At 34.4% G+C, this 17,909-nt stretch overlaps 3 protein-coding genes across 3 annotated transcripts; 2 read left to right on the forward strand and 1 right to left on the reverse strand.

The window, feature by feature from the left end:
- Positions 1–232: 232 nt before the first annotated feature.
- Positions 233–2,042, forward strand: LOC106322978 (suppressor of disruption of TFIIS-like). The gene is made up of 7 exons (XM_013761127.1): positions 233–409; positions 544–609; positions 732–844; positions 991–1,116; positions 1,212–1,424; positions 1,511–1,576; positions 1,685–2,042. Exons 1-7 carry the CDS (start codon positions 361–363, stop codon positions 1,844–1,846), a joined length of 795 nt encoding a protein of 264 aa, XP_013616581.1. The 5' UTR covers positions 233–360; the 3' UTR covers positions 1,847–2,042.
- Positions 2,043–7,673: 5,631 nt separating this feature from the next.
- On the reverse strand, positions 7,674–8,727 carry LOC106322979 (mannose-P-dolichol utilization defect 1 protein homolog 1). Its single transcript, XM_013761128.1, has 3 exons — positions 8,534–8,727; positions 7,847–8,450; positions 7,674–7,790 (listed from the first exon to the last, which is right to left on the reverse strand). The coding sequence occupies exons 1-2, from the start codon at positions 8,690–8,692 to the stop codon at positions 7,884–7,886; spliced, it is 726 nt and encodes a 241-aa protein (XP_013616582.1). The 5' UTR covers positions 8,693–8,727; the 3' UTR covers positions 7,674–7,790; positions 7,847–7,883.
- Positions 8,728–9,346: 619 nt separating this feature from the next.
- On the forward strand, positions 9,347–10,766 carry LOC106325146. The gene is made up of 5 exons (XM_013763166.1): positions 9,347–9,443; positions 9,701–9,798; positions 9,997–10,078; positions 10,166–10,251; positions 10,380–10,766. The coding sequence occupies exons 1-5, from the start codon at positions 9,402–9,404 to the stop codon at positions 10,579–10,581; spliced, it is 510 nt and encodes a 169-aa protein (XP_013618620.1). The 5' UTR covers positions 9,347–9,401; the 3' UTR covers positions 10,582–10,766.
- The last annotated feature ends 7,143 nt before the right edge of the window (positions 10,767–17,909 follow it).

Here is a 17,909-nt window from a genome sequence, read left to right on the forward strand (position 1 = left end):
TGTGCAATTAGAGACGTTTCCTCTGTCCCCAATTTAAGCGACGTTGTTTGCTTAATTACCTATTTTCCTTCTTTTTTTTTAAACCCAAAAACATTAATAACCCCTCATTAGAATCCAGGTTAATGCTGCTCTAAACTAGCTGTCGTCTGTATGACTGTGTTATTAAAAAGCTGTAATAGTGAGTTTATATTCACACGCCGTTTAGCTGTTTCTTATATAATCATATCTGCATTCTCTTCTTCTCTTCATCAAATATCTTTTTTTCTTCATCATCATTTCTCACACATCTATTGTTTTATCTCTTCTTTTGTTTAAAGTAACTTAGTCTAAATCACGAGATATTGCAGTTTCCTGAAAAAAATGGAATTTGTGAATAGCTCTACACCAAGATATGACTGTCTCCTCTTTGGTAAGAAGTGATGTGTAATGTGTTTTTCTATGTAAAACGTTGTAGAATAATTGGAAGCAATTATATAGATTCGGATGATACTCTATACAACAGAATTTTATTGATCTGTCTTTTTGTTTGTTTCCAATATATAGATTTGGATGATACTCTTTATCCTTTAAGCTCTGGTTTATCACAAGCATGCGCCAACAACATCATAGGTATAAACAATATAGTTTTTTTCTTCATAAGTTTTCTTTTGATTACTCATTAATATACTTGATATTTCATATGAAGAAAGAAAAAAAAATTCCTATAAAATAACGGAAGTGCCCTTGTGCAGAATTCATGGTTGAGAAGCTTGGAATAGATGAAGAGGGAATAGATGAAGAGGGAGTCGTTGAACTAAACCAAATTCTCTATAAGAAATATGGAACTTCAATGGCTGGTCTAAAGGTAATTGTTTTACCATTACAAAATATGTTGACCAAAACCTAAAAATTGATTCATCGCTAGAATCATATATATATACTTGCACCACCAAATAATTAATCACATGACAATACATGATTTATGGCTAATTAAATTGATAACTAATGCAGGCTGTAGGTTATGAATTCGACAACGATGAGTACCACAGTTTTGTTCATGGAAGATTACCTTATGAAAACCTTAAACCGGACCCGGTTCTAAGAAATCTCCTCCTCACTCTACCTTTGCGAAAATTGGTATGCATATATATCTAAATTACTTTTTCTTTGCTTAATTTCAGTTTATATATTTGTACTTGTAACCTTATGGGTTCTGTTTTTCTTTTGTAAAGGTTTTCTCGAACGGAGATGAAGTTCATGTGACCAAGGCGCTAAAGAGGCTCGTGATCGAAGATTGTTTTGAGAGAATCATAAGTTTCGAGACCTTAAACCCTAAGATCAACGAGACTTTAGATTACCTTCCTGAGATCCCGGTTATCTGTAAACCAGCAGAGAGTGCATTCGAGAAAGCCTTCGACATTGCACAGCTCAATCCTCACACAACCGTAAGCTTCGAGAAGATAAAAACTAATTAATTATACCTAAATACAACGTCTATCTATATTTAATGTTATTAATGAATCTTGTACAGTTGTTCTTCGACGACAGTGTACGTAACATCCAAACCGGAAAAGCCTTGGGTCTCCATACAGTCCTGGTAAGAACGGGTTAAAATCTTGAACCAAACCAACTAAAACCTATTTATATTATCTCTAAGACTCTAACATACGTTGAGACGTGCATGTATAACCATAATTTCTTTTAGGTTGGTAAATCCGAAAAAGTGGAAGGAAGTGATCACGCGTTAAAGAGCATTCATAACATGAAAGAAGCATTTCCGGAGTTATGGTCGGAATCCATCAACAAAAAATCTGAAAGAATTGGTTATGCCACACGGATCTCGATTGAAACTTATGTGCAAGCTTAATTATTTAACATGTTTATTTTTAGTTTCTTAAAAAAGTTTACATATATATATATTGTTGGAACTCGTTTTTTGACAAAATGGTTTTAGACCATATTTCGGTAAGTTTCTGGGAGAAGACGTTCGTCGGAATAACCGAATGTTTGACACTAACCACATGTCAAAATCGTAGTGGTTTGAATGAGAAATAGAGATTTAAAGTGAGTTACTTGAAAATCTTATAAAGTTTCAAAATTTGACTAAATATAAAAATTAGAAAATAATCACTTTAGAGATTATGGATTTGGAAAATGGTCTTAATTTGTTAATTGGACATTATATCCATTAACTTATTATTGCACCAAACTTATGATAATCTTTTGTGTTAAATTGATTTTACACAAAAAAGCAAATCCATATTGAAGTATATTAGTGTTTTTCAAATTGGTCAAACATAATATCTTCATTTTAATCACACAATAAAATCTAGGTGATAATGGTGTTTGACTCATCTTTATTATGATTAATATATGTATTAAAAGTCTCCATAATGCACTTGTACGTTTTTGTTTTGTAAAAGCCACTAACTTGTGCTTCTCAATCTCTTTTCTATATAAGGCTAATAAGCCATTTAGAAAAACAGACTCATATGATCAACAACAACAAAACCAAGATCTTCCGCTTGAATATTTTTCTTAGTTTTTGAATCTGAGAGTACAACACAAAATTAGGTTCGATAGATTCTGTTTTTCGGTGATGGTAAACAGAAACAATGCCGCAGTTGTATCATGGGAATCTGAGCGCCATGAAACCGTCACACTATGAGGCGTTTAAAGATTTTAGGGAAGAGATTAACTATCTCGACTCTGCAATTCTTCTTTATTTTTATATTTCGGTATTGTAATTTTAATTTATGTTCTTATTATTCTTTACAAATATCAGTTGTCCTATGGTAGTAAAATAAGATTCCGACACTCTTAAATCTTTAAATATTGTTTATGCTTTTGCACTAACAATACTGATATTTTTTAAAAATTCTTGTTTTTAAGAACAGGTTAATCGACAGTCTCGAAACAAAATCTGGATAACCAGCTTTTGATATTGTGTAAAGCATGTGTTCTTGAGCTAACATTTTTTTTTGGAGGATCAGTTGAATTATTTAAAATAATTCTCCTGCACTTACGTGTTTAGGTTGTGGTGTTTAATTATTGATTATATTAAATTGCAAAATTTTAATGATTTAAAAAAAATTATGTCAGTTTTTGATCATTTTCAATATGGTTTTTTGAAAAGAAAAAGAAAAAAAATTGATGTTGGTCTTATATCAAACCGTTACAAATTGCAAAGGAAAAGGGTTTATGGCTTTTGGTCAAAGATATGTTTTAACTATTGGTATTTCATTAGTAAAAACAATACGTTGAATAAAACGTTTTCCTGGATTTGTTATTGTGGAGTTATTGTTTAAACATTATTAGTCATATGTTTGGTATTGAGTAGTATATTAATCTGGGTTTGGTTTCTAGTGAACAAACCCATATTTCAATATAGCTAAACCAAAGTGATTAATAAAATCTTGATCTTTAAGAGATCGAATGGTATATATTTGGAAATGGAATTAGTGAGTCGACGTCCCAAATTTAGTTTGGGAGAGGTCTGCCACATATATATCATTTGGCATAGAAAATAAAATGTTTGTTGATACTGATCAAAACTATTTCGTCAATACTTAAATGCAATTTGTAAAAGGATTGACCATGAAAAAAAAATTGAAAATTCTAAAACCAATATGACTGAAACTGACATGTGTTTTGTAGTTTCTAAAGTCAATATGGTTGAGAATAATTATATATAATTGTGTGGTTTTGATGGCAAAAATAATATCTTGTATATTTGCTAAAAAAATGTTTGGAAAAAATCCAAAACATACAAGTTAGATTTATTAATTAACTTGAGAGAACTATGAAAATAGTTGTATGTAAAATGTGAAGTTCTAAGAATGAAATACATTTTCTGAAATTGCTTTTTATTCATTTAAATCTAAAAGAGGTGTAGATCAATTTTCTAAACTCTTAAGAGATGTTAAATGTAATTAAATATGCATATTCTTAAGTTATCTCAAGAAATGTGGGGGAAACTTTGATTACCATATAAAGTTATCGGCAAGAGGCCAAATGAACTTTGTGATTGTTATCACAATATGATTTTATTTTTTAAAAGAAAAGAAAAAAACTAGTGTCATGCACTGAATTTTGTGTACAATGATTAATTGTATCTTAAAAAAAAGATGACAAAAATCATTAGACAATTGATCTCGACTAATCTCAAGTGATTATGTTCATTATGATGACAACCTAGGATCTTATATTAAAGGTATGTCATGAGATCAAGTTGTTATATCATCTAAAGGAATGAGTAGCCTGTAAATTAAGATGAGGTTTGGCGGTAACTCAACCTAACTGACTGGAGATCCCAAGAAATAGGTTCAAGGAGACAACTAAGTCAAACTAAATCTGCCCAAAGCATTGTAAGACTTCGGTCTATACCCAGTTCCTATGATGATTAAACAGTGCTACATGTAAGGAATATAGGATAAGCATTAGCTTTTAATGATTTGTGTCCATAGCTTTGAGATATGAATGGAGTAGTACATGATACTCCTCTAAACAAAGTTAATGGCAAATCACCTTGTGAGTGTGAAATGGGACCGTTTCTAGGAGAATGAAGGAAATGCTATATTCTCCAAGTTCACTCATGATTAACCAGGACTGTTCACGACCAAAATGAACACAATAGAGAACCTAGTTCTGTGAGAGAATGAAGATGTGTTATAGCTATTGTCTAGGTTTACACCAAAGCCCGGGAGGTTCAAGACATCATGGTCACCTCCTGGCCGAGTAAATCCGATAGCTATTAACAATGACTGGTTCAAGGCTGAAAAATTGCTACCAACTCATCATGCAGTGGATTTTTCGTTTGTACTTGCAAAAGTCCTTAGTTGAGTCTTGTCGAGTCTTGTTTAGGAAGTCAAGTCTTATCTAGTGTCTAGAGTCATTTCTATTCATGTGGGGGATTGTTGGAACTCGTTTTTGACAAAAATGGTTTTAGACCATATTTCGGTAAGTTTCTGGGAGAAGACGTTCGTCGGAATAACCGAATGTTTGACACTATGAAATGTAACCACATGTCAAAATCGTAATGGTTTGAATGAGAAATGGAGATTTAAAGTGAGTTACTTGAAAAGCTTATAAAGCTTCAAAATTTGGCTAAATATAAAAATTAGCAAATAACCACTTTAGAGATTATGGATTTGGACTATGGTCTTAATTTGTTAATTGGACATTATATCCATTAACTTATTATTACACCAAACTTATGATAATCTTTTGTGTTAAATTGATTTTACACAAAAAAGCAAATCCATATTGAAGTATATTAGTGTTTTTCAGATTGGTCAAACATAATATCTTCATTTTAATCACACAATAAAATCTAGGTGATAATGGTGTTTGACTCATCTTTTTTGTGATTAATATATGTATTAAAAGTCTCCGTAATGCACTTGTATGTTTTAGTTTTGTAAAAGCCACTAACTTGTGCTTCTCAATCTCTTTTCTATATAAGGCTAATAAGCCATTTAGAAAAACAGACTCATACGATCAACAACAACAAAACCAAGATCCTCCGCTTGAATATTTTTCTTAGTTTTTGAATCTGAGAGTACAACACAAAATTAGATTCGATAGATTCTGTTTTTCGGTGATGGTAAACAGAAACAATGCTGCAGTTGTAATATGGGAATCTGAGCGCCATGAACTCGTCACACTACGGGGCGTTTAAAGATTTAAGGAAAGAGATTAACTATCTCGACTCTGCAATTCTTCTTTATTTTTATATTTCGGTATTGTAATTTTAATTTATGTTCTTATTATTATTTACAAATATCAGTTGTCCTATGGTAGTAAAATAAGGTTCTTACATATATTATATAAGTAATTAATGTATAATAAAATAAAAGTATCCAAGATATACCGTTTATTGTTGCTGCAACGGTTGATATATATGGTCTCTATGTATATGAACAACAAAACATGTATTATCTGTTTTCGTAACACTTATGTTAATTAGAAAAAGTAATTGTTAACTTTTAGTTTATGTTGTTGGGAGAATTCTGCTCATGTTGTTCCGACTGCTGATTAGTGATTATAGCATTCTGCTAAGTCATGAGTTACACCATCTTAATACATTAAGGTGTATATTTTGAATAAAGTGTTCTTGGACAATATGTTCATCTATACCAAGTTTCTGAGTCATATAATCAAAATGGCGACAACAACAAAGACAGGTTCAGATATAACTTGCGCCTTGCATTTCGCTTTATAAAGTGACCAACATCAATCCTTACAACTCAGATATGAGTAAGAACACAACCAAATCTCTACGTCTCTCTCTCTTGTTCGTTTTACCTAATCACAATAGCTTAATAAGTTCAAAAATTCATTGGTCGTATTTTCAATTGTTCTTCGATGTCAGCAACCGTAACATTGAACCCGGGAAACGTGTGGGTGTCCACACCGTATGGGAAAGTAAAAGAAGCAGTGACTTACAAGTATAAAACAGAATTCAAAGCCACCTGTGTGTTTTATCTTTCTGTGTTATTAGGCTCAGCGTCGGGATGTGGACCTATCTCAGTGAAACATCGGCACTGGTCTCCAAAAAAATTGAAAAAACATATACATGAACATATGACACTATATTATAGAAAAAAATTATTATAACTTTTATTAGTAAAATATTGAACAAAACTTAGGTTCACCCTTAGGGTGAAGGGTTAAATTCACCTCATCTCTTATAATCAACCTAAGTGTCATGTAAGACTAGTTAAAAAATGTAATAAAATTAAAAATAAATGGCTGAAAAAAACAACACGATGTTAATGCTGTCTGCGAAACCCGAAACTCTAAAAATCTAAAATCTAAACCCTAAACCAAAAACTTAAAATTTAAACCCCAAATTATAAACCCTAAACTCTAAATCTTAAACTTTAAACTCAAATCGTAAACTCTAAACCCAAAACTCTAAACCATAAACCATAAATACTACCATAAATCCTAAACCCTAACCATAAACCCTAAATACTACCATAAATCCTAAACCCTAAACCCATCACTTGATTAGGGTTCAGGTTTAGTATTTAAGGTTTAGAATTAAGTTTGATGGTTTAGGGTTTATGGTTTTGGGTTTAGGGTCTAGGAATTTAGTATTTAGGGTTTATGGTTTAGAGTTTTGGGTTTAGGGTTTATAGTTTTGGGTTTTGGGTTTAGGATTTAGTATTTAGGGTTTATGGTTTAGAGTTTTGGGTTTAGGGTTTAGAGTTTGGGTTTAGGGTTAAGGGTTTAGATTTTTGGGTTTAAGTTTAGGATTTAGGGTTTAGAGTTTTGGGTTTAACTTTTAGATTTTTTGAGTTTCGGGTTTTGCATACGTTGTTAACGTCGGTATTGTTTTTTCTCAAATTTTTATTTTTTTTATTTTGTTACCTTTTTTAACTAATTCTATATGGCATTTTGGTTGGATATAAAAGTTGAGCCAGAGTGGTGAGAACCCAAGTATTGTTCTAAAATATTTACGGCCTCTCTCAGATCCTATATTAATTAGGCTGTGACCTCACACAAAAAAGAAGTGGGTAGCTATTGCATTGGAGCATGATTGGTTGTGACCTTACACAAAGAGGAAGGCGTAGATATCGCATTGGAGCATATTCACAACATACGTGAAGCTCTTTCTGAACTTTGGGAAGCTGTTGACGACAAAGCCGTGGAGATTAGATACATCATACATGCAAAGAAACCATTGCTTAAATAAACATTTCACTCACATTTCTCAGCTGACAGTAACTTAAAAAATAGCACAAAGACTACTTAATCACTGTGAATAGAATAATTTTCAGGGATTACAGAACTGTGAGATGGAATGTAATGAAACATGTTAAGTTTATTTAATTGATAATATATTGAGTCCAAACATCTTTTGTAATCACTTTTACAAAGCTAAAAACATGACTAAATCAAGACATCTTTTTAGCATCCACTTGCTTTTCTTCTTTTACCCGATACAAAAGAATCTGACTCATGATAATACCATTGGTGAAAACCGCAAGAACAATACCCAAAAGCATACTAAACGGAGCATTCACCTGAACGCTAGTGAAAACCCTCGCCATGGACCCACCCAAGTTCATCAAACAAGTCAAGAAACTAAGCTGCCCAGTGCTTTGACTTCTAAAATTCTTCCAAATCTGAGGCACCCTCGCGGACAAAAAAATCAAATGCTTAGAAGCGTAGAGAGCTTCAAAGACCAAAGCATCAATCTTCCCAGCGAACAAAGCCGGCGCTAACGCAAAGTACACAACCACTCTAACCCAAGCCGAAACAGAGAGAGGCTTGGAGAAGTAGTAGATACAACCCATCAAGATCAAAGCTTGGATCAGAAGAAACGCAATCTCACCGAAAGCTGAGAAGGGCAGCTTCTTGTGGAGACAGTAGGCGAGCGAGATCGTGTAGCCCACGACTTCTAGCTCGAATGCTGTAACGCTAAGGCCTCTTACGCTCTTGTTGTCAACTATTTTCATTATCTAATTACATAAAGTTACAGACTTTTTTATTTAGAATATATGAATCTAGGGAAGTAGAGTGTTGTGAGATTGAGTTTGGAAACCTGAGGAAGCTTGACGGTCATTGAAGCTGCGACGAGGAAGTAACTGAGCAGCTTCGTGACGAGAGGGAAGAGACAGTCTTTCGCCGGAAAGTGGCCGTGCCGGAGGGAATTGGAGGCGCAGAGAAGGTCGATGCCAAGATAGTCCATCGCTTTCTCCATCGTGGGATAAACCAAAGGACCAGACGTTAGTTGCTCTTCGTCGTTGACTTGTTTTGTAGATTAGATTTTGGTTTGTTAATACGGTTTAACCGAACCGAACTTTCCTGAACCGAACCGTTCAATATTCGGTTGGTTTGGTAAAAATATTTGGTTTTCAGTTTGATTCGGGTTCGGTAATCGGTTAGTTCGGTTTTCTAAAAAGATTTGTTTTCCAAACAATAGCAATCGTAACCGAAATTTTGAACCGAACTAAGATAACCAAACTAACTGAAATAACCGAATCGAACTAACCAAAATCCGAAAAAATAACCAAATAACCGAAATTTTTCAAATTTTATTCAGTTCAAACCGAAAGTGTAACTGAACTAACCGCAAAACAGAAAAATTTGGTAAAAAATTTTTAAACCGAACTAACTGAAAATCGAACTGAATTTTTTTTTGTCCATTTCGGTGAGATTTTGATCGATCTGAACTAAATGAATTCCGAACTAACCGATCCAATCTACCCGAATAAACCCAACCGTAGGCCTACTAGTTATAGCCAAAAAGAAAAACTAAACCAATTCGATTTTGGTTTGGTTTATCCATTTTATTTTAATTGGGTACGGTTTGAACCGGTTACGGAGCTTCTTCAAATCAGAAATGAAACCTAATTACACGAAAACACTCGAGTTTTGTTCCTCCTCCTCGCCGGCACCGGGAAGCTACGATGGCGAAGAAAGAGATTAGTAGCACTCTGAGAAACCTAAAGGTTTGTCTTTTATCCCTACAAGTAGCTTATCAATCAATATACACACATGCTTGCCTTGTATCTTCACGGTTTTGAAGCAAATCACTCGTTGATTGGAACGGGTTTTGTTGAGCTTAAAAACTTAGCCTTTAGAGCTTAGCGCAAGTTATAGAGTTGATTTGAGGACCAAAGTTGCAAACTTTCACTAGAGAAATTGCGTTATCAATCAATCATGTAGCTCTTACGACTTGTAATGATTGGTGCTCTTTTGTCTGTAGTTTATGCAAAGGTCTGCTCTCAAAGAGGAGAAGAAGAAGAAGATTGATGAAGAGCCTAACGAGAGCTTTCCTTCCCTTGGAACTGTTGCAAAGAAGTGGTACTTGTTCGTTTAGCTTATTACTTGATGATTAATGTTTTGTATGTCTTGTCCTAACCTTTTATTCTTGTTGTTTTGGAATCTTGATTGATTACTTCTCTGTGCTCATGAATCATGACAGTAGTTCTTATAGTTTTGGTTATTTGTCAGTGTGTTTGTTTGTGTTTTCTGAATGTGTGATATGATTTTGAATTGCAGTGTGGTAATAACAGACTGGGATCCTCAGCCAGGAGCATCGTTAGGACGCATGTCGTTTCAGTCTTTCAACCCTTCTATCGAGGTCTGTGTCAGTGGCGCTATGGCCTGAGATAGTTTTTACGGTTCATGTTGTGGCTTTCTATGATAAAAAAACTCTTACTTTCATTAGAAACTGAATGAAGAGGCGATAAGCGGTGGACAAACAGATGCTTCTCCCACAAGCTCTAGCAGTAACGGTGGAAGAATGTCTTTCAGGTCTGTGTACCCTTCGCTTTTGCAAATCCTTTTGGTTGGTTCAATGCGAGATCCATTTGTCACCTATCATTTGCTTCTCTTTTTACATTTTTAAAACTGTAAGTAGCCAAAACGTAATCCTCTTTCAGTGAACCGAAGAAGGTTGAGACAAGCCGGGAAACAAATGGTGGTGACTTGAAAAGGAAACAGCCCGAGGAACAAAACCATCCAAGCAAGTCCGTGAGGAGCAGCGACAAACCATCACCAAGCAACAGACAAGGCGATGATGGTTTCAAGAAACCCAAGAGCTGGAGCGGTTTGAAACCACCAAAACCTCAAACCAAAAATTAGCTAAAGCTCAGCGACCTAGTTCAAATTAGTTCACATGTTTTATTAGATCATTCGTCGCCCGCTGTCTGTATCATCATTCACATGGTGTTGATGGTTGTTTTGTGCTTGTGTTTAGCTCCAGATATATGATGAAACGGTTTTGACTTTCAATTAAGATTACTACAAGTATCATTCATGTGATCAAACAGACTCTACAATACCATTGGTAAACAAAGTAACAGTTTCTTCAAATGATTAGATGATTGTCTACACCTCTTTCACATTCAAGAAGAGTTTGACATCAACTTTGTTTGAAGAATCATCAGCTTGTTTCTTCAACGGACTCAGAGGGTGCATTCATCTAAACACGCCACAACCCTAGGATCTTCTTCACAGATTGTGGTTGAGAGGTTCAAAAAAATGAAAAAGCAAGAAATTTTTGGTATATGAGCTTTTCATGAGTTTCATCCTCATGTAATTATCTTAAAACATTCTTATACCTGAACATGGCTTGAACCTGCATTACAGATCTTTTGAGCCTCTCATATGCTTGTGTCTGACTCGTCTTGTAGAAATCTTCATCTGCTTCACTTGGAGGATTTTCCTTGACCTAATTACGAGTCCCACAAGCTTATACCTCAAATCCAATTCAACAAAGCTTCTCCTTTGATCTCGACGTTATCATCGGACAGACATCATCCTGTCATTGATTCAGAGGTCTTCCTCCATGCTTTCTGTAACGACCCTGATCTTGTTTTGGTGGATCCTTTTTGGTTTTATTAAAACTAAGGTCCAATTCTCTCTTTTTATTTTGTCCCACATTGGAAGTTTAGAAAACCTACCTCATTTTCCTCCCTCTATATAAGAAACTCAACTCTTCTCTTTATTCTCATCAAGTCAAAGTATTTCTTTGCATGTGACGAGTTGTTGTTGAATTATCCGACGACCAGTCACTAGTGAATTTTTCCGGTGGGATTTCCGGATGAGCTTCCGGCGAGATTTCTAGGCGAGCTTCCGGCGGGATTTTTGAACGAGCTTCCGGTTGGTTTTTCTAGTAAGTTTGTCGCTTCCATATTTTTAGTTTTAGGAATCTATTTTAGGGAAGTTACTATTTTAGAAAAGTTTCTAATTTAGGAAATAAGTATATTAGGAAAATTTCTATTTTAGGAAAATTTCTATTTTAGGAAAATTTCTATTTTAGGAAACTTTATTTCCTGAGACTCTGAGCCTAAGTCGTTGATCTCGTGATGCAGTTGACCATCTCACGTCGATCATTCCAGCCAGTGACTAAGGTGAGGGTCTATTCCGTAAATCTCGTACCAGTGTAGAATTCTCTCTATCGTAGTTTAGATTTCGAATCATGATCCGTCTGTTTGAATTGAGTCTTGATTGTTAGTTAGTTCATTCATTGTAAACTGGAACAAGGGGTCTAGAGGATTCAACCTTTGATTGGATTGTGTGATGTTAAGAGATGCGATATATATATGTATGTATACATAGTTATTAGTAGGGACTATGTGCGCGGGCGCGGGCTCAGAGATGTATGGGCTAGCGACGCTACTTTGATTGTGTGGGCAGGGGATCAGAGACGTTTGGACTTGCGATGCTACTGGTGCGGGCGTGTGGTGCAGAGACGTTTGTACCATGAACGCTACTTGAGAGGTAGACATGTCAATTAGGGCCGAAGCCCGTAGCCCGAGCCCGCCCGGCCCTAAAAATTACCGGGCTTGGGCTTCGCTTTATAAGCCCAAAAAAAATTGGGCCTTTTGGGCTTTGGGTATTTTGGGCTTAAGCCCGTTTGGGCTAGGGCCGGCCCAAAAACCCGAAATTTATATTTTAGCGTAAATATTATCTTTCTTTCTTGTAATTAAAACTATTATTAGTATTGATATATTATTTTAATATTTTTATCCAAACTCTAATAAAGCAAATATAAAAGTTGTTAATGCACTTTATTGTTTCATCATTACAAGTGTTACATTTTAAATTTTACAAAAGTACCTTCTTCTTTCATGTACAACATGTTTTTATTTTCAAAATACAAATTATGAAACGTTTGACCATGTTTATCATAAATTTTGTTCTCTTATATTTTTTGTTTTAATTGATAATTGATTATTTAAATCTTATTAAATTTGGTTTGTGTATAAAATGTTTTTAAAGCATACGAAAAAATAAAAAAATTGTGATAGAGAAGAAAATTTTAAACTCACTTTATAAATTTTTTATTTTTTAAAAATGAAACTTTTTTTTTTAATGAAAATTCACATGTATTAAAACGATGGAAGTGGCAATGACACATTGTTTTTTGAAAAGCCCACAAAAGCCCGAAAAACCCTATAGCCCTATAAGGGCCGGGCCGGGCTTTGAATTCTAGGCCCAAATAATTTTCGGGCCGGGCCGGGCCGGGCTCAAATATTTACGGGCTTAGCGGGTTTGGGCAGGGCCGGGCCGGGCCAGCCCGAATTGACACCCCTATTGAGAGGGCGGGGGTACAGAGACATACTGTACTAGCGACGCTACGTATTATATATCCATATGAGGAGATGCGGGGTGTATGGACTAGCTATATGCTATCATCGCATTGTTTGGTTTGTGTGATGCACTAGGCGTCGTGTGTGTTCATGTTAGAGCTAAACTTCTATAGTGGAAGTTCTATTTACTCAAGTCAGTGGTTTGCGTGTCTAGCATCCCATACCTCACGGAGTGACTCCCATGTTGCTCACCCTCCTATTCCTTCCCCTTTCAGATGAGACTAGCGAGCAGGAGTGATTGCTATCGGGCTGGTGCTTTGAGAGTTTTATTTCATTTCTTTTTCAGACTTGCGGATTTTATGCTTTAATCGATATTTTCGGGATTTATTATGTTTTTGGATTTATGACTATTTATTGGATTTACGACTTTGGAGTTGACTTTTGAGAAGTAATAAATGGAGATTTCAGACTTTTTATTTATTTAAGTTATTTTGTAAAAATACGGGTTTTACACTTTCATCACGAAAGCATGTTCACATAGATGAAAACAAATAATAATCGTGTGAACTAAAATTGTAAAATTTATAGTGTACTTTTTTAGTGTAAATCCCACATGATTTAAATGTTAAATTTATAGAGTACTTTTTTAATAGAGAAAAAATTTCGATGTTACTCATCAGTAATTACTAATTAGCAGCAGCAACTCCGTAGAGCTAGTCTAAAAACTGATATTAGTTGATGTGTTAATGTTTATTAATGGCAATTTTATTGATGCGAAATATACAGTGAAAATCAGTAAAAACAAATTCTGAAAGAGGCAAGGAAATCGCGGTTACGAATTATGAAATTTATTTTTTCTTCCGTAAATTTCAATCAGAAGAAATTAGGACAATTACATTTGACAATTAGGACACAGAAGAAGAGAGATCGACAAAAAGTATAAAGATAAAACTTCAGGAGGCATGGTTAACGTAGAAGAGATGATTCATAACACTTAAAAAAAAAACTTATTTTAACATAATTTGACAACCAAAGATGACAGTATGCTTCACAATGCGGCTCATGATAATACGTTGCCCCACTATTAACACATGACCACAACATATAGTCATATAAGATGAGAAATCGAGGGAAAATATAAAGAGAAAACTTGAGGAGGCATATGTAAAAGAGATTCATGCCACTTAAAAAGCTCTTTTAATGTAATTTGACAATCAAGATGACGGTATGATTCACAAGGCGGCTCATAATAGTACGTTCCCCCACAATTAACACATGACCACTTGACCGAGTTATTCTTGGGAGGAGGTGAACCTCTACGTTAACCGACCAATAGGATTTCATTATTTCAAATTCAATATCTTTTAGAAAAAAAAACAAAATATTATCGAGTTATATAATGTTTTTAAAATAAAAAATATTAAAAAAGTAGTAGTTAAATTTTTTTTTTAAGTCGTCAGCAAAACACTAAACCCTAAATCCTAATACCTAAACCCTAAATTCAAAACCCTAAACCATTGGGTAAACCCTAAACCCCTGGACAAATCATAAACTCTAAATCAGAAACACTAAACACTAAAACCCTAAACCTTAAATCATGAACCCTAAACCCTAAACTCTTGAGTGTTTTGGTGTTTAGTGTTTTTGATTTAGAGTTTAGGATTTATCCAATGGTTTAGGTTTACCCAAGGGTTTAGGGTTTACCCAAGGGTTTAGGTTTTAAAATTTAGGGTTTAGGGATTAGGATTTAGGTTTAGTTTTTTCTTGACGATGTTTTTTTTGTAATTACTACTATTTTTTATTTATTTCTTTTTATCTTTTTATTTTAAAAACATAATATAACTTGACAATATTTTATTTCTTTTTATAAAAGATATCGAATATAAAATAACAGAATCCTATTGTCAGTGAACCTAGCCCAGGAATAAGTCCACTTGACCTGTCTCAATGTGTAATAAATGGAAATTTTCCTTAGTATTTACATTAAAAGTAGGGTTGCCTTCTTTACACCCCCCAAACTACTTAAACCCACATCAAACCCCCCTAAACTTTTAGGCTCATTAAGAAACTCCATAAACTAATCTGCTTCATTAGTTTTCTCCCTAAAGTATTTTTCCTGAATTAATTCCATATATCGTATGATTTTGACGTGATTGCGTTTAGTTTCATAAAACGCGATCAGACAAATCACGTTGACCCTAAAACTACCCGATAATCACCCCACCCAACCGTATGACCCGAATATGAAACTCTCGACATAATTTCGCCCTCAATTGCTCTGAAACTAGGGTTCATAGCTTCATCTCTATGAAAAGAAGCTTAAGGAAGCTTCATAGAAATTGTTTTTTAGTTTAAGATTTGAATCTTAAGAGAGCAACGATCTACAATATTCTTTTTCTTTTTTTTTATGAACAAGATCTAAGGTATTCTATGTAAGTTTTCTCATATGTTTTTTGCTTTGGATTATTTGTGGTTTGGTGGATGTTTCAGTTCCCTTTTGTTCCAGGACCTATGTCTAAAGCTAAATATTACCGAAGAACTTTAGTTACAAGCTCCAAGAAATTTTTATTCAATGCAAGTGGCAGATGAACCCGGGATGGTCTTGCAGGCTAAAGTTAGAGCGTTACAAGCTGCAACCACGTCAAGAAAAATTCTTCTTCTTTTGTGGCTTTTACTATTGAATTTTTGAGATTGCACATTATTCTGTCCAGAGTTCTATAATCTCAATCGGCTGTGTTCTGTGTGTTAGAAAATTTTGTTGCTTACTTATTTCCCATAAAACAAGAGAAAAGAGACAAAGGGATCATCTTGTTCTCGTTTGTAAGGAGCCACTTTGTTGTAGTGACATAGTTTGTTTTATAAACGTAAACATTTGTAAACTTGATTATGTTAAACGTAAGCCATAACAGTCATCACAATAACTTGAAGATTATTAGTCTATGTTTGTCTGAGAACAACAAAAGTGTCAATTGTCAAACAACATGTTCGCATGTCATCATCTGGATTCAGCGTAGACAACGTCTAATATAATTTTTCCTATAAAGGAAAATATTCAAAGTCAACACAAGGAAAAATGGTTTACTAAAAATTCTCAGAAAACATCATTTATAGGATCACAAAGTTATTAAAATAACCATAAGACGCAAAACTAAACAAGAATTATTAAAACTCCCAAAGGTCATCATTCATAGATTTGGTTTGTTATAAGAACATTCATAAATCACCATCCTTCCTTAGTTTATGCGTGCCTTATTCTCCATCTTTAATAAATAGAACCTTCACCTAGTAGCTCTGTCTTTCTCCAATTCGATACATGTGCTTTACGAGAGTGGCGTAAGGTTGTTTAAGGTGTACGTGTAAGGTAGGGTTTGTTAGCATAGGTTTTTTCTATTAACGTGTCGGGTCTTTTTGTGTGGATCATGGATCCAAAAAAAATTATTGGATCGGATAAAGAGTAATCGCTATTTTTAAACGTTTTTTTAATTTCTAAACGCATGTACTCTTATATAAGAAAAAATGTGTAATTAACTTGAAATAAATAGTTTAGGTGGATATTTGATGAATCATTTAATTTTGTGGGGTTAGGAGAAGAGCTTAAAAGTCTAGGGGGATTGACTGTGGTTTTAAGTAGTTTGCGGGGCGTAGAGAAGTCAACCCTCTAATAAATCTGTCATAAATAAATTAGCCTTAAGCGAAACGATTTTTATGAACTATTTTTCAAAATCGGCTTAGATAGCCTGTAGGCGTCCCATCTATACAAGTACAACTAATCCCCTATAAAACGTTTAATTACTACCTAATGATTTTTTGAACATTGATCAAAATCTATTAAACGACTAAATAGAACAATGAAAACATAGGAAGGTTAGCATTTTTTTGTTAAGATTGAACCTGTGAGGAGAAGAGTGGGCGAACTCAACCCAGCCTAGCTCTTCGCCGCGCCATTTGAGGATGCGACCGTCAGTGACGCCAACGTAAGGGCCTTCACCTTGTGAATCGAATTCTAAGCTCTCTGGTCCATCGCCAGGGAGAGGAATGGTCTTAGCCACTTGGAGAACGTTCTTCGTGCCCTTTAGGAGGTCCGGCGCGTTGATTGATGGCAAGAAGAAATAGCAAACGATGGCTAAAACAACCGGAAAGGCTGCAACCTGCTTCAGAACTCTCTGGCTAATCGGCATCTCTCTTGTCTCTGAGGAGAAGTTGTTATGTGAATGATGATAGTGCACTTGATTACTCTATTAAATAGATAAAACAGATATTCTTTTTCAAGTGTTTCGGACACAACACTCGTTACACACGTTGAGCAGGTACATATTAGTGTTCTCTTTAACCAAAAAGGCTTACAATGTTTTCTACCTTTTGTCTTTATACTGTTTCTTTTCTGAACAAAACTTTCTTGATCTTTGACCCATACAATGTTTTCTAGGCCACTAGTCTCGATAATACTAAACTATTCTTTCTCAGAAAAACACTCAGAACAAGGGACCAATGACTCGTTTTTGTTACTGTACCAATAGGAAACACCACCGACGATTAATGGGGACGCAGATCAAAAAAATATGTGGATCAAACATATTTATGCATATCAAATAGAACAAATACAAATCATTTAAATTTGCAGAGCAAATAAATTTGCAAAACAAATGTAGATCGAACTAGTTAAACTAATTTACAAAATTATCATATTTAAAAGAATGTAAAAATAAATAAATATATAATTTAAATATTTAAAATAAAATTACAAATTCTTATATATAAACAGTAAATGTTATTATTTTATTAAATATGATCAAAATTTAAACATTATTCGGAATATACCGAGGGACATGTTCCTCGGAATTTTCCGAGGGACCCGTTCCTCGGAATTTTCCGATG

Source organism: Brassica oleracea, chromosome C2 (genome assembly GCF_000695525.1).
Source record: "Brassica oleracea var. oleracea cultivar TO1000 chromosome C2, BOL, whole genome shotgun sequence".
In the NCBI taxonomy this organism is placed as follows: domain Eukaryota; kingdom Viridiplantae; phylum Streptophyta; class Magnoliopsida; order Brassicales; family Brassicaceae; genus Brassica; species Brassica oleracea.

What these genes read in the sequence shown, in the direction of transcription:
- LOC106322978 (XM_013761127.1), top strand. Translation starts at nt 361, where the DNA reads ATGGAATTTGTGAATAGCTCTACACCAAGATATGACTGTCTCCTCTTT. An exon ending in CTTCAATGGCTGGTCTAAAG is followed by an intron (nt 845 to 990) that starts GTAATTGTTTTA and finishes TAACTAATGCAG; the next exon opens with GCTGTAGGTTATGAATTCGA. An exon ending in AGCTCAATCCTCACACAACC is followed by an intron (nt 1,425 to 1,510) that starts GTAAGCTTCGAG and finishes AATCTTGTACAG; the next exon opens with TTGTTCTTCGACGACAGTGT.
- LOC106322979 (XM_013761128.1), bottom strand. Translation starts at nt 8,692, where the DNA reads ATGGAGAAAGCGATGGACTATCTTGGCATCGACCTTCTCTGCGCCTCC. An exon ending in TGACCGTCAAGCTTCCTCAG is followed by an intron (nt 8,451 to 8,533) that starts GTTTCCAAACTC and finishes TTATGTAATTAG; the next exon opens with ATAATGAAAATAGTTGACAA.
- LOC106325146 (XM_013763166.1), top strand. Translation starts at nt 9,402, where the DNA reads ATGGCGAAGAAAGAGATTAGTAGCACTCTGAGAAACCTAAAG. An exon ending in GGAACTGTTGCAAAGAAGTG is followed by an intron (nt 9,799 to 9,996) that starts GTACTTGTTCGT and finishes TTTGAATTGCAG; the next exon opens with TGTGGTAATAACAGACTGGG. An exon ending in GGTGGAAGAATGTCTTTCAG is followed by an intron (nt 10,252 to 10,379) that starts GTCTGTGTACCC and finishes ATCCTCTTTCAG; the next exon opens with TGAACCGAAGAAGGTTGAGA.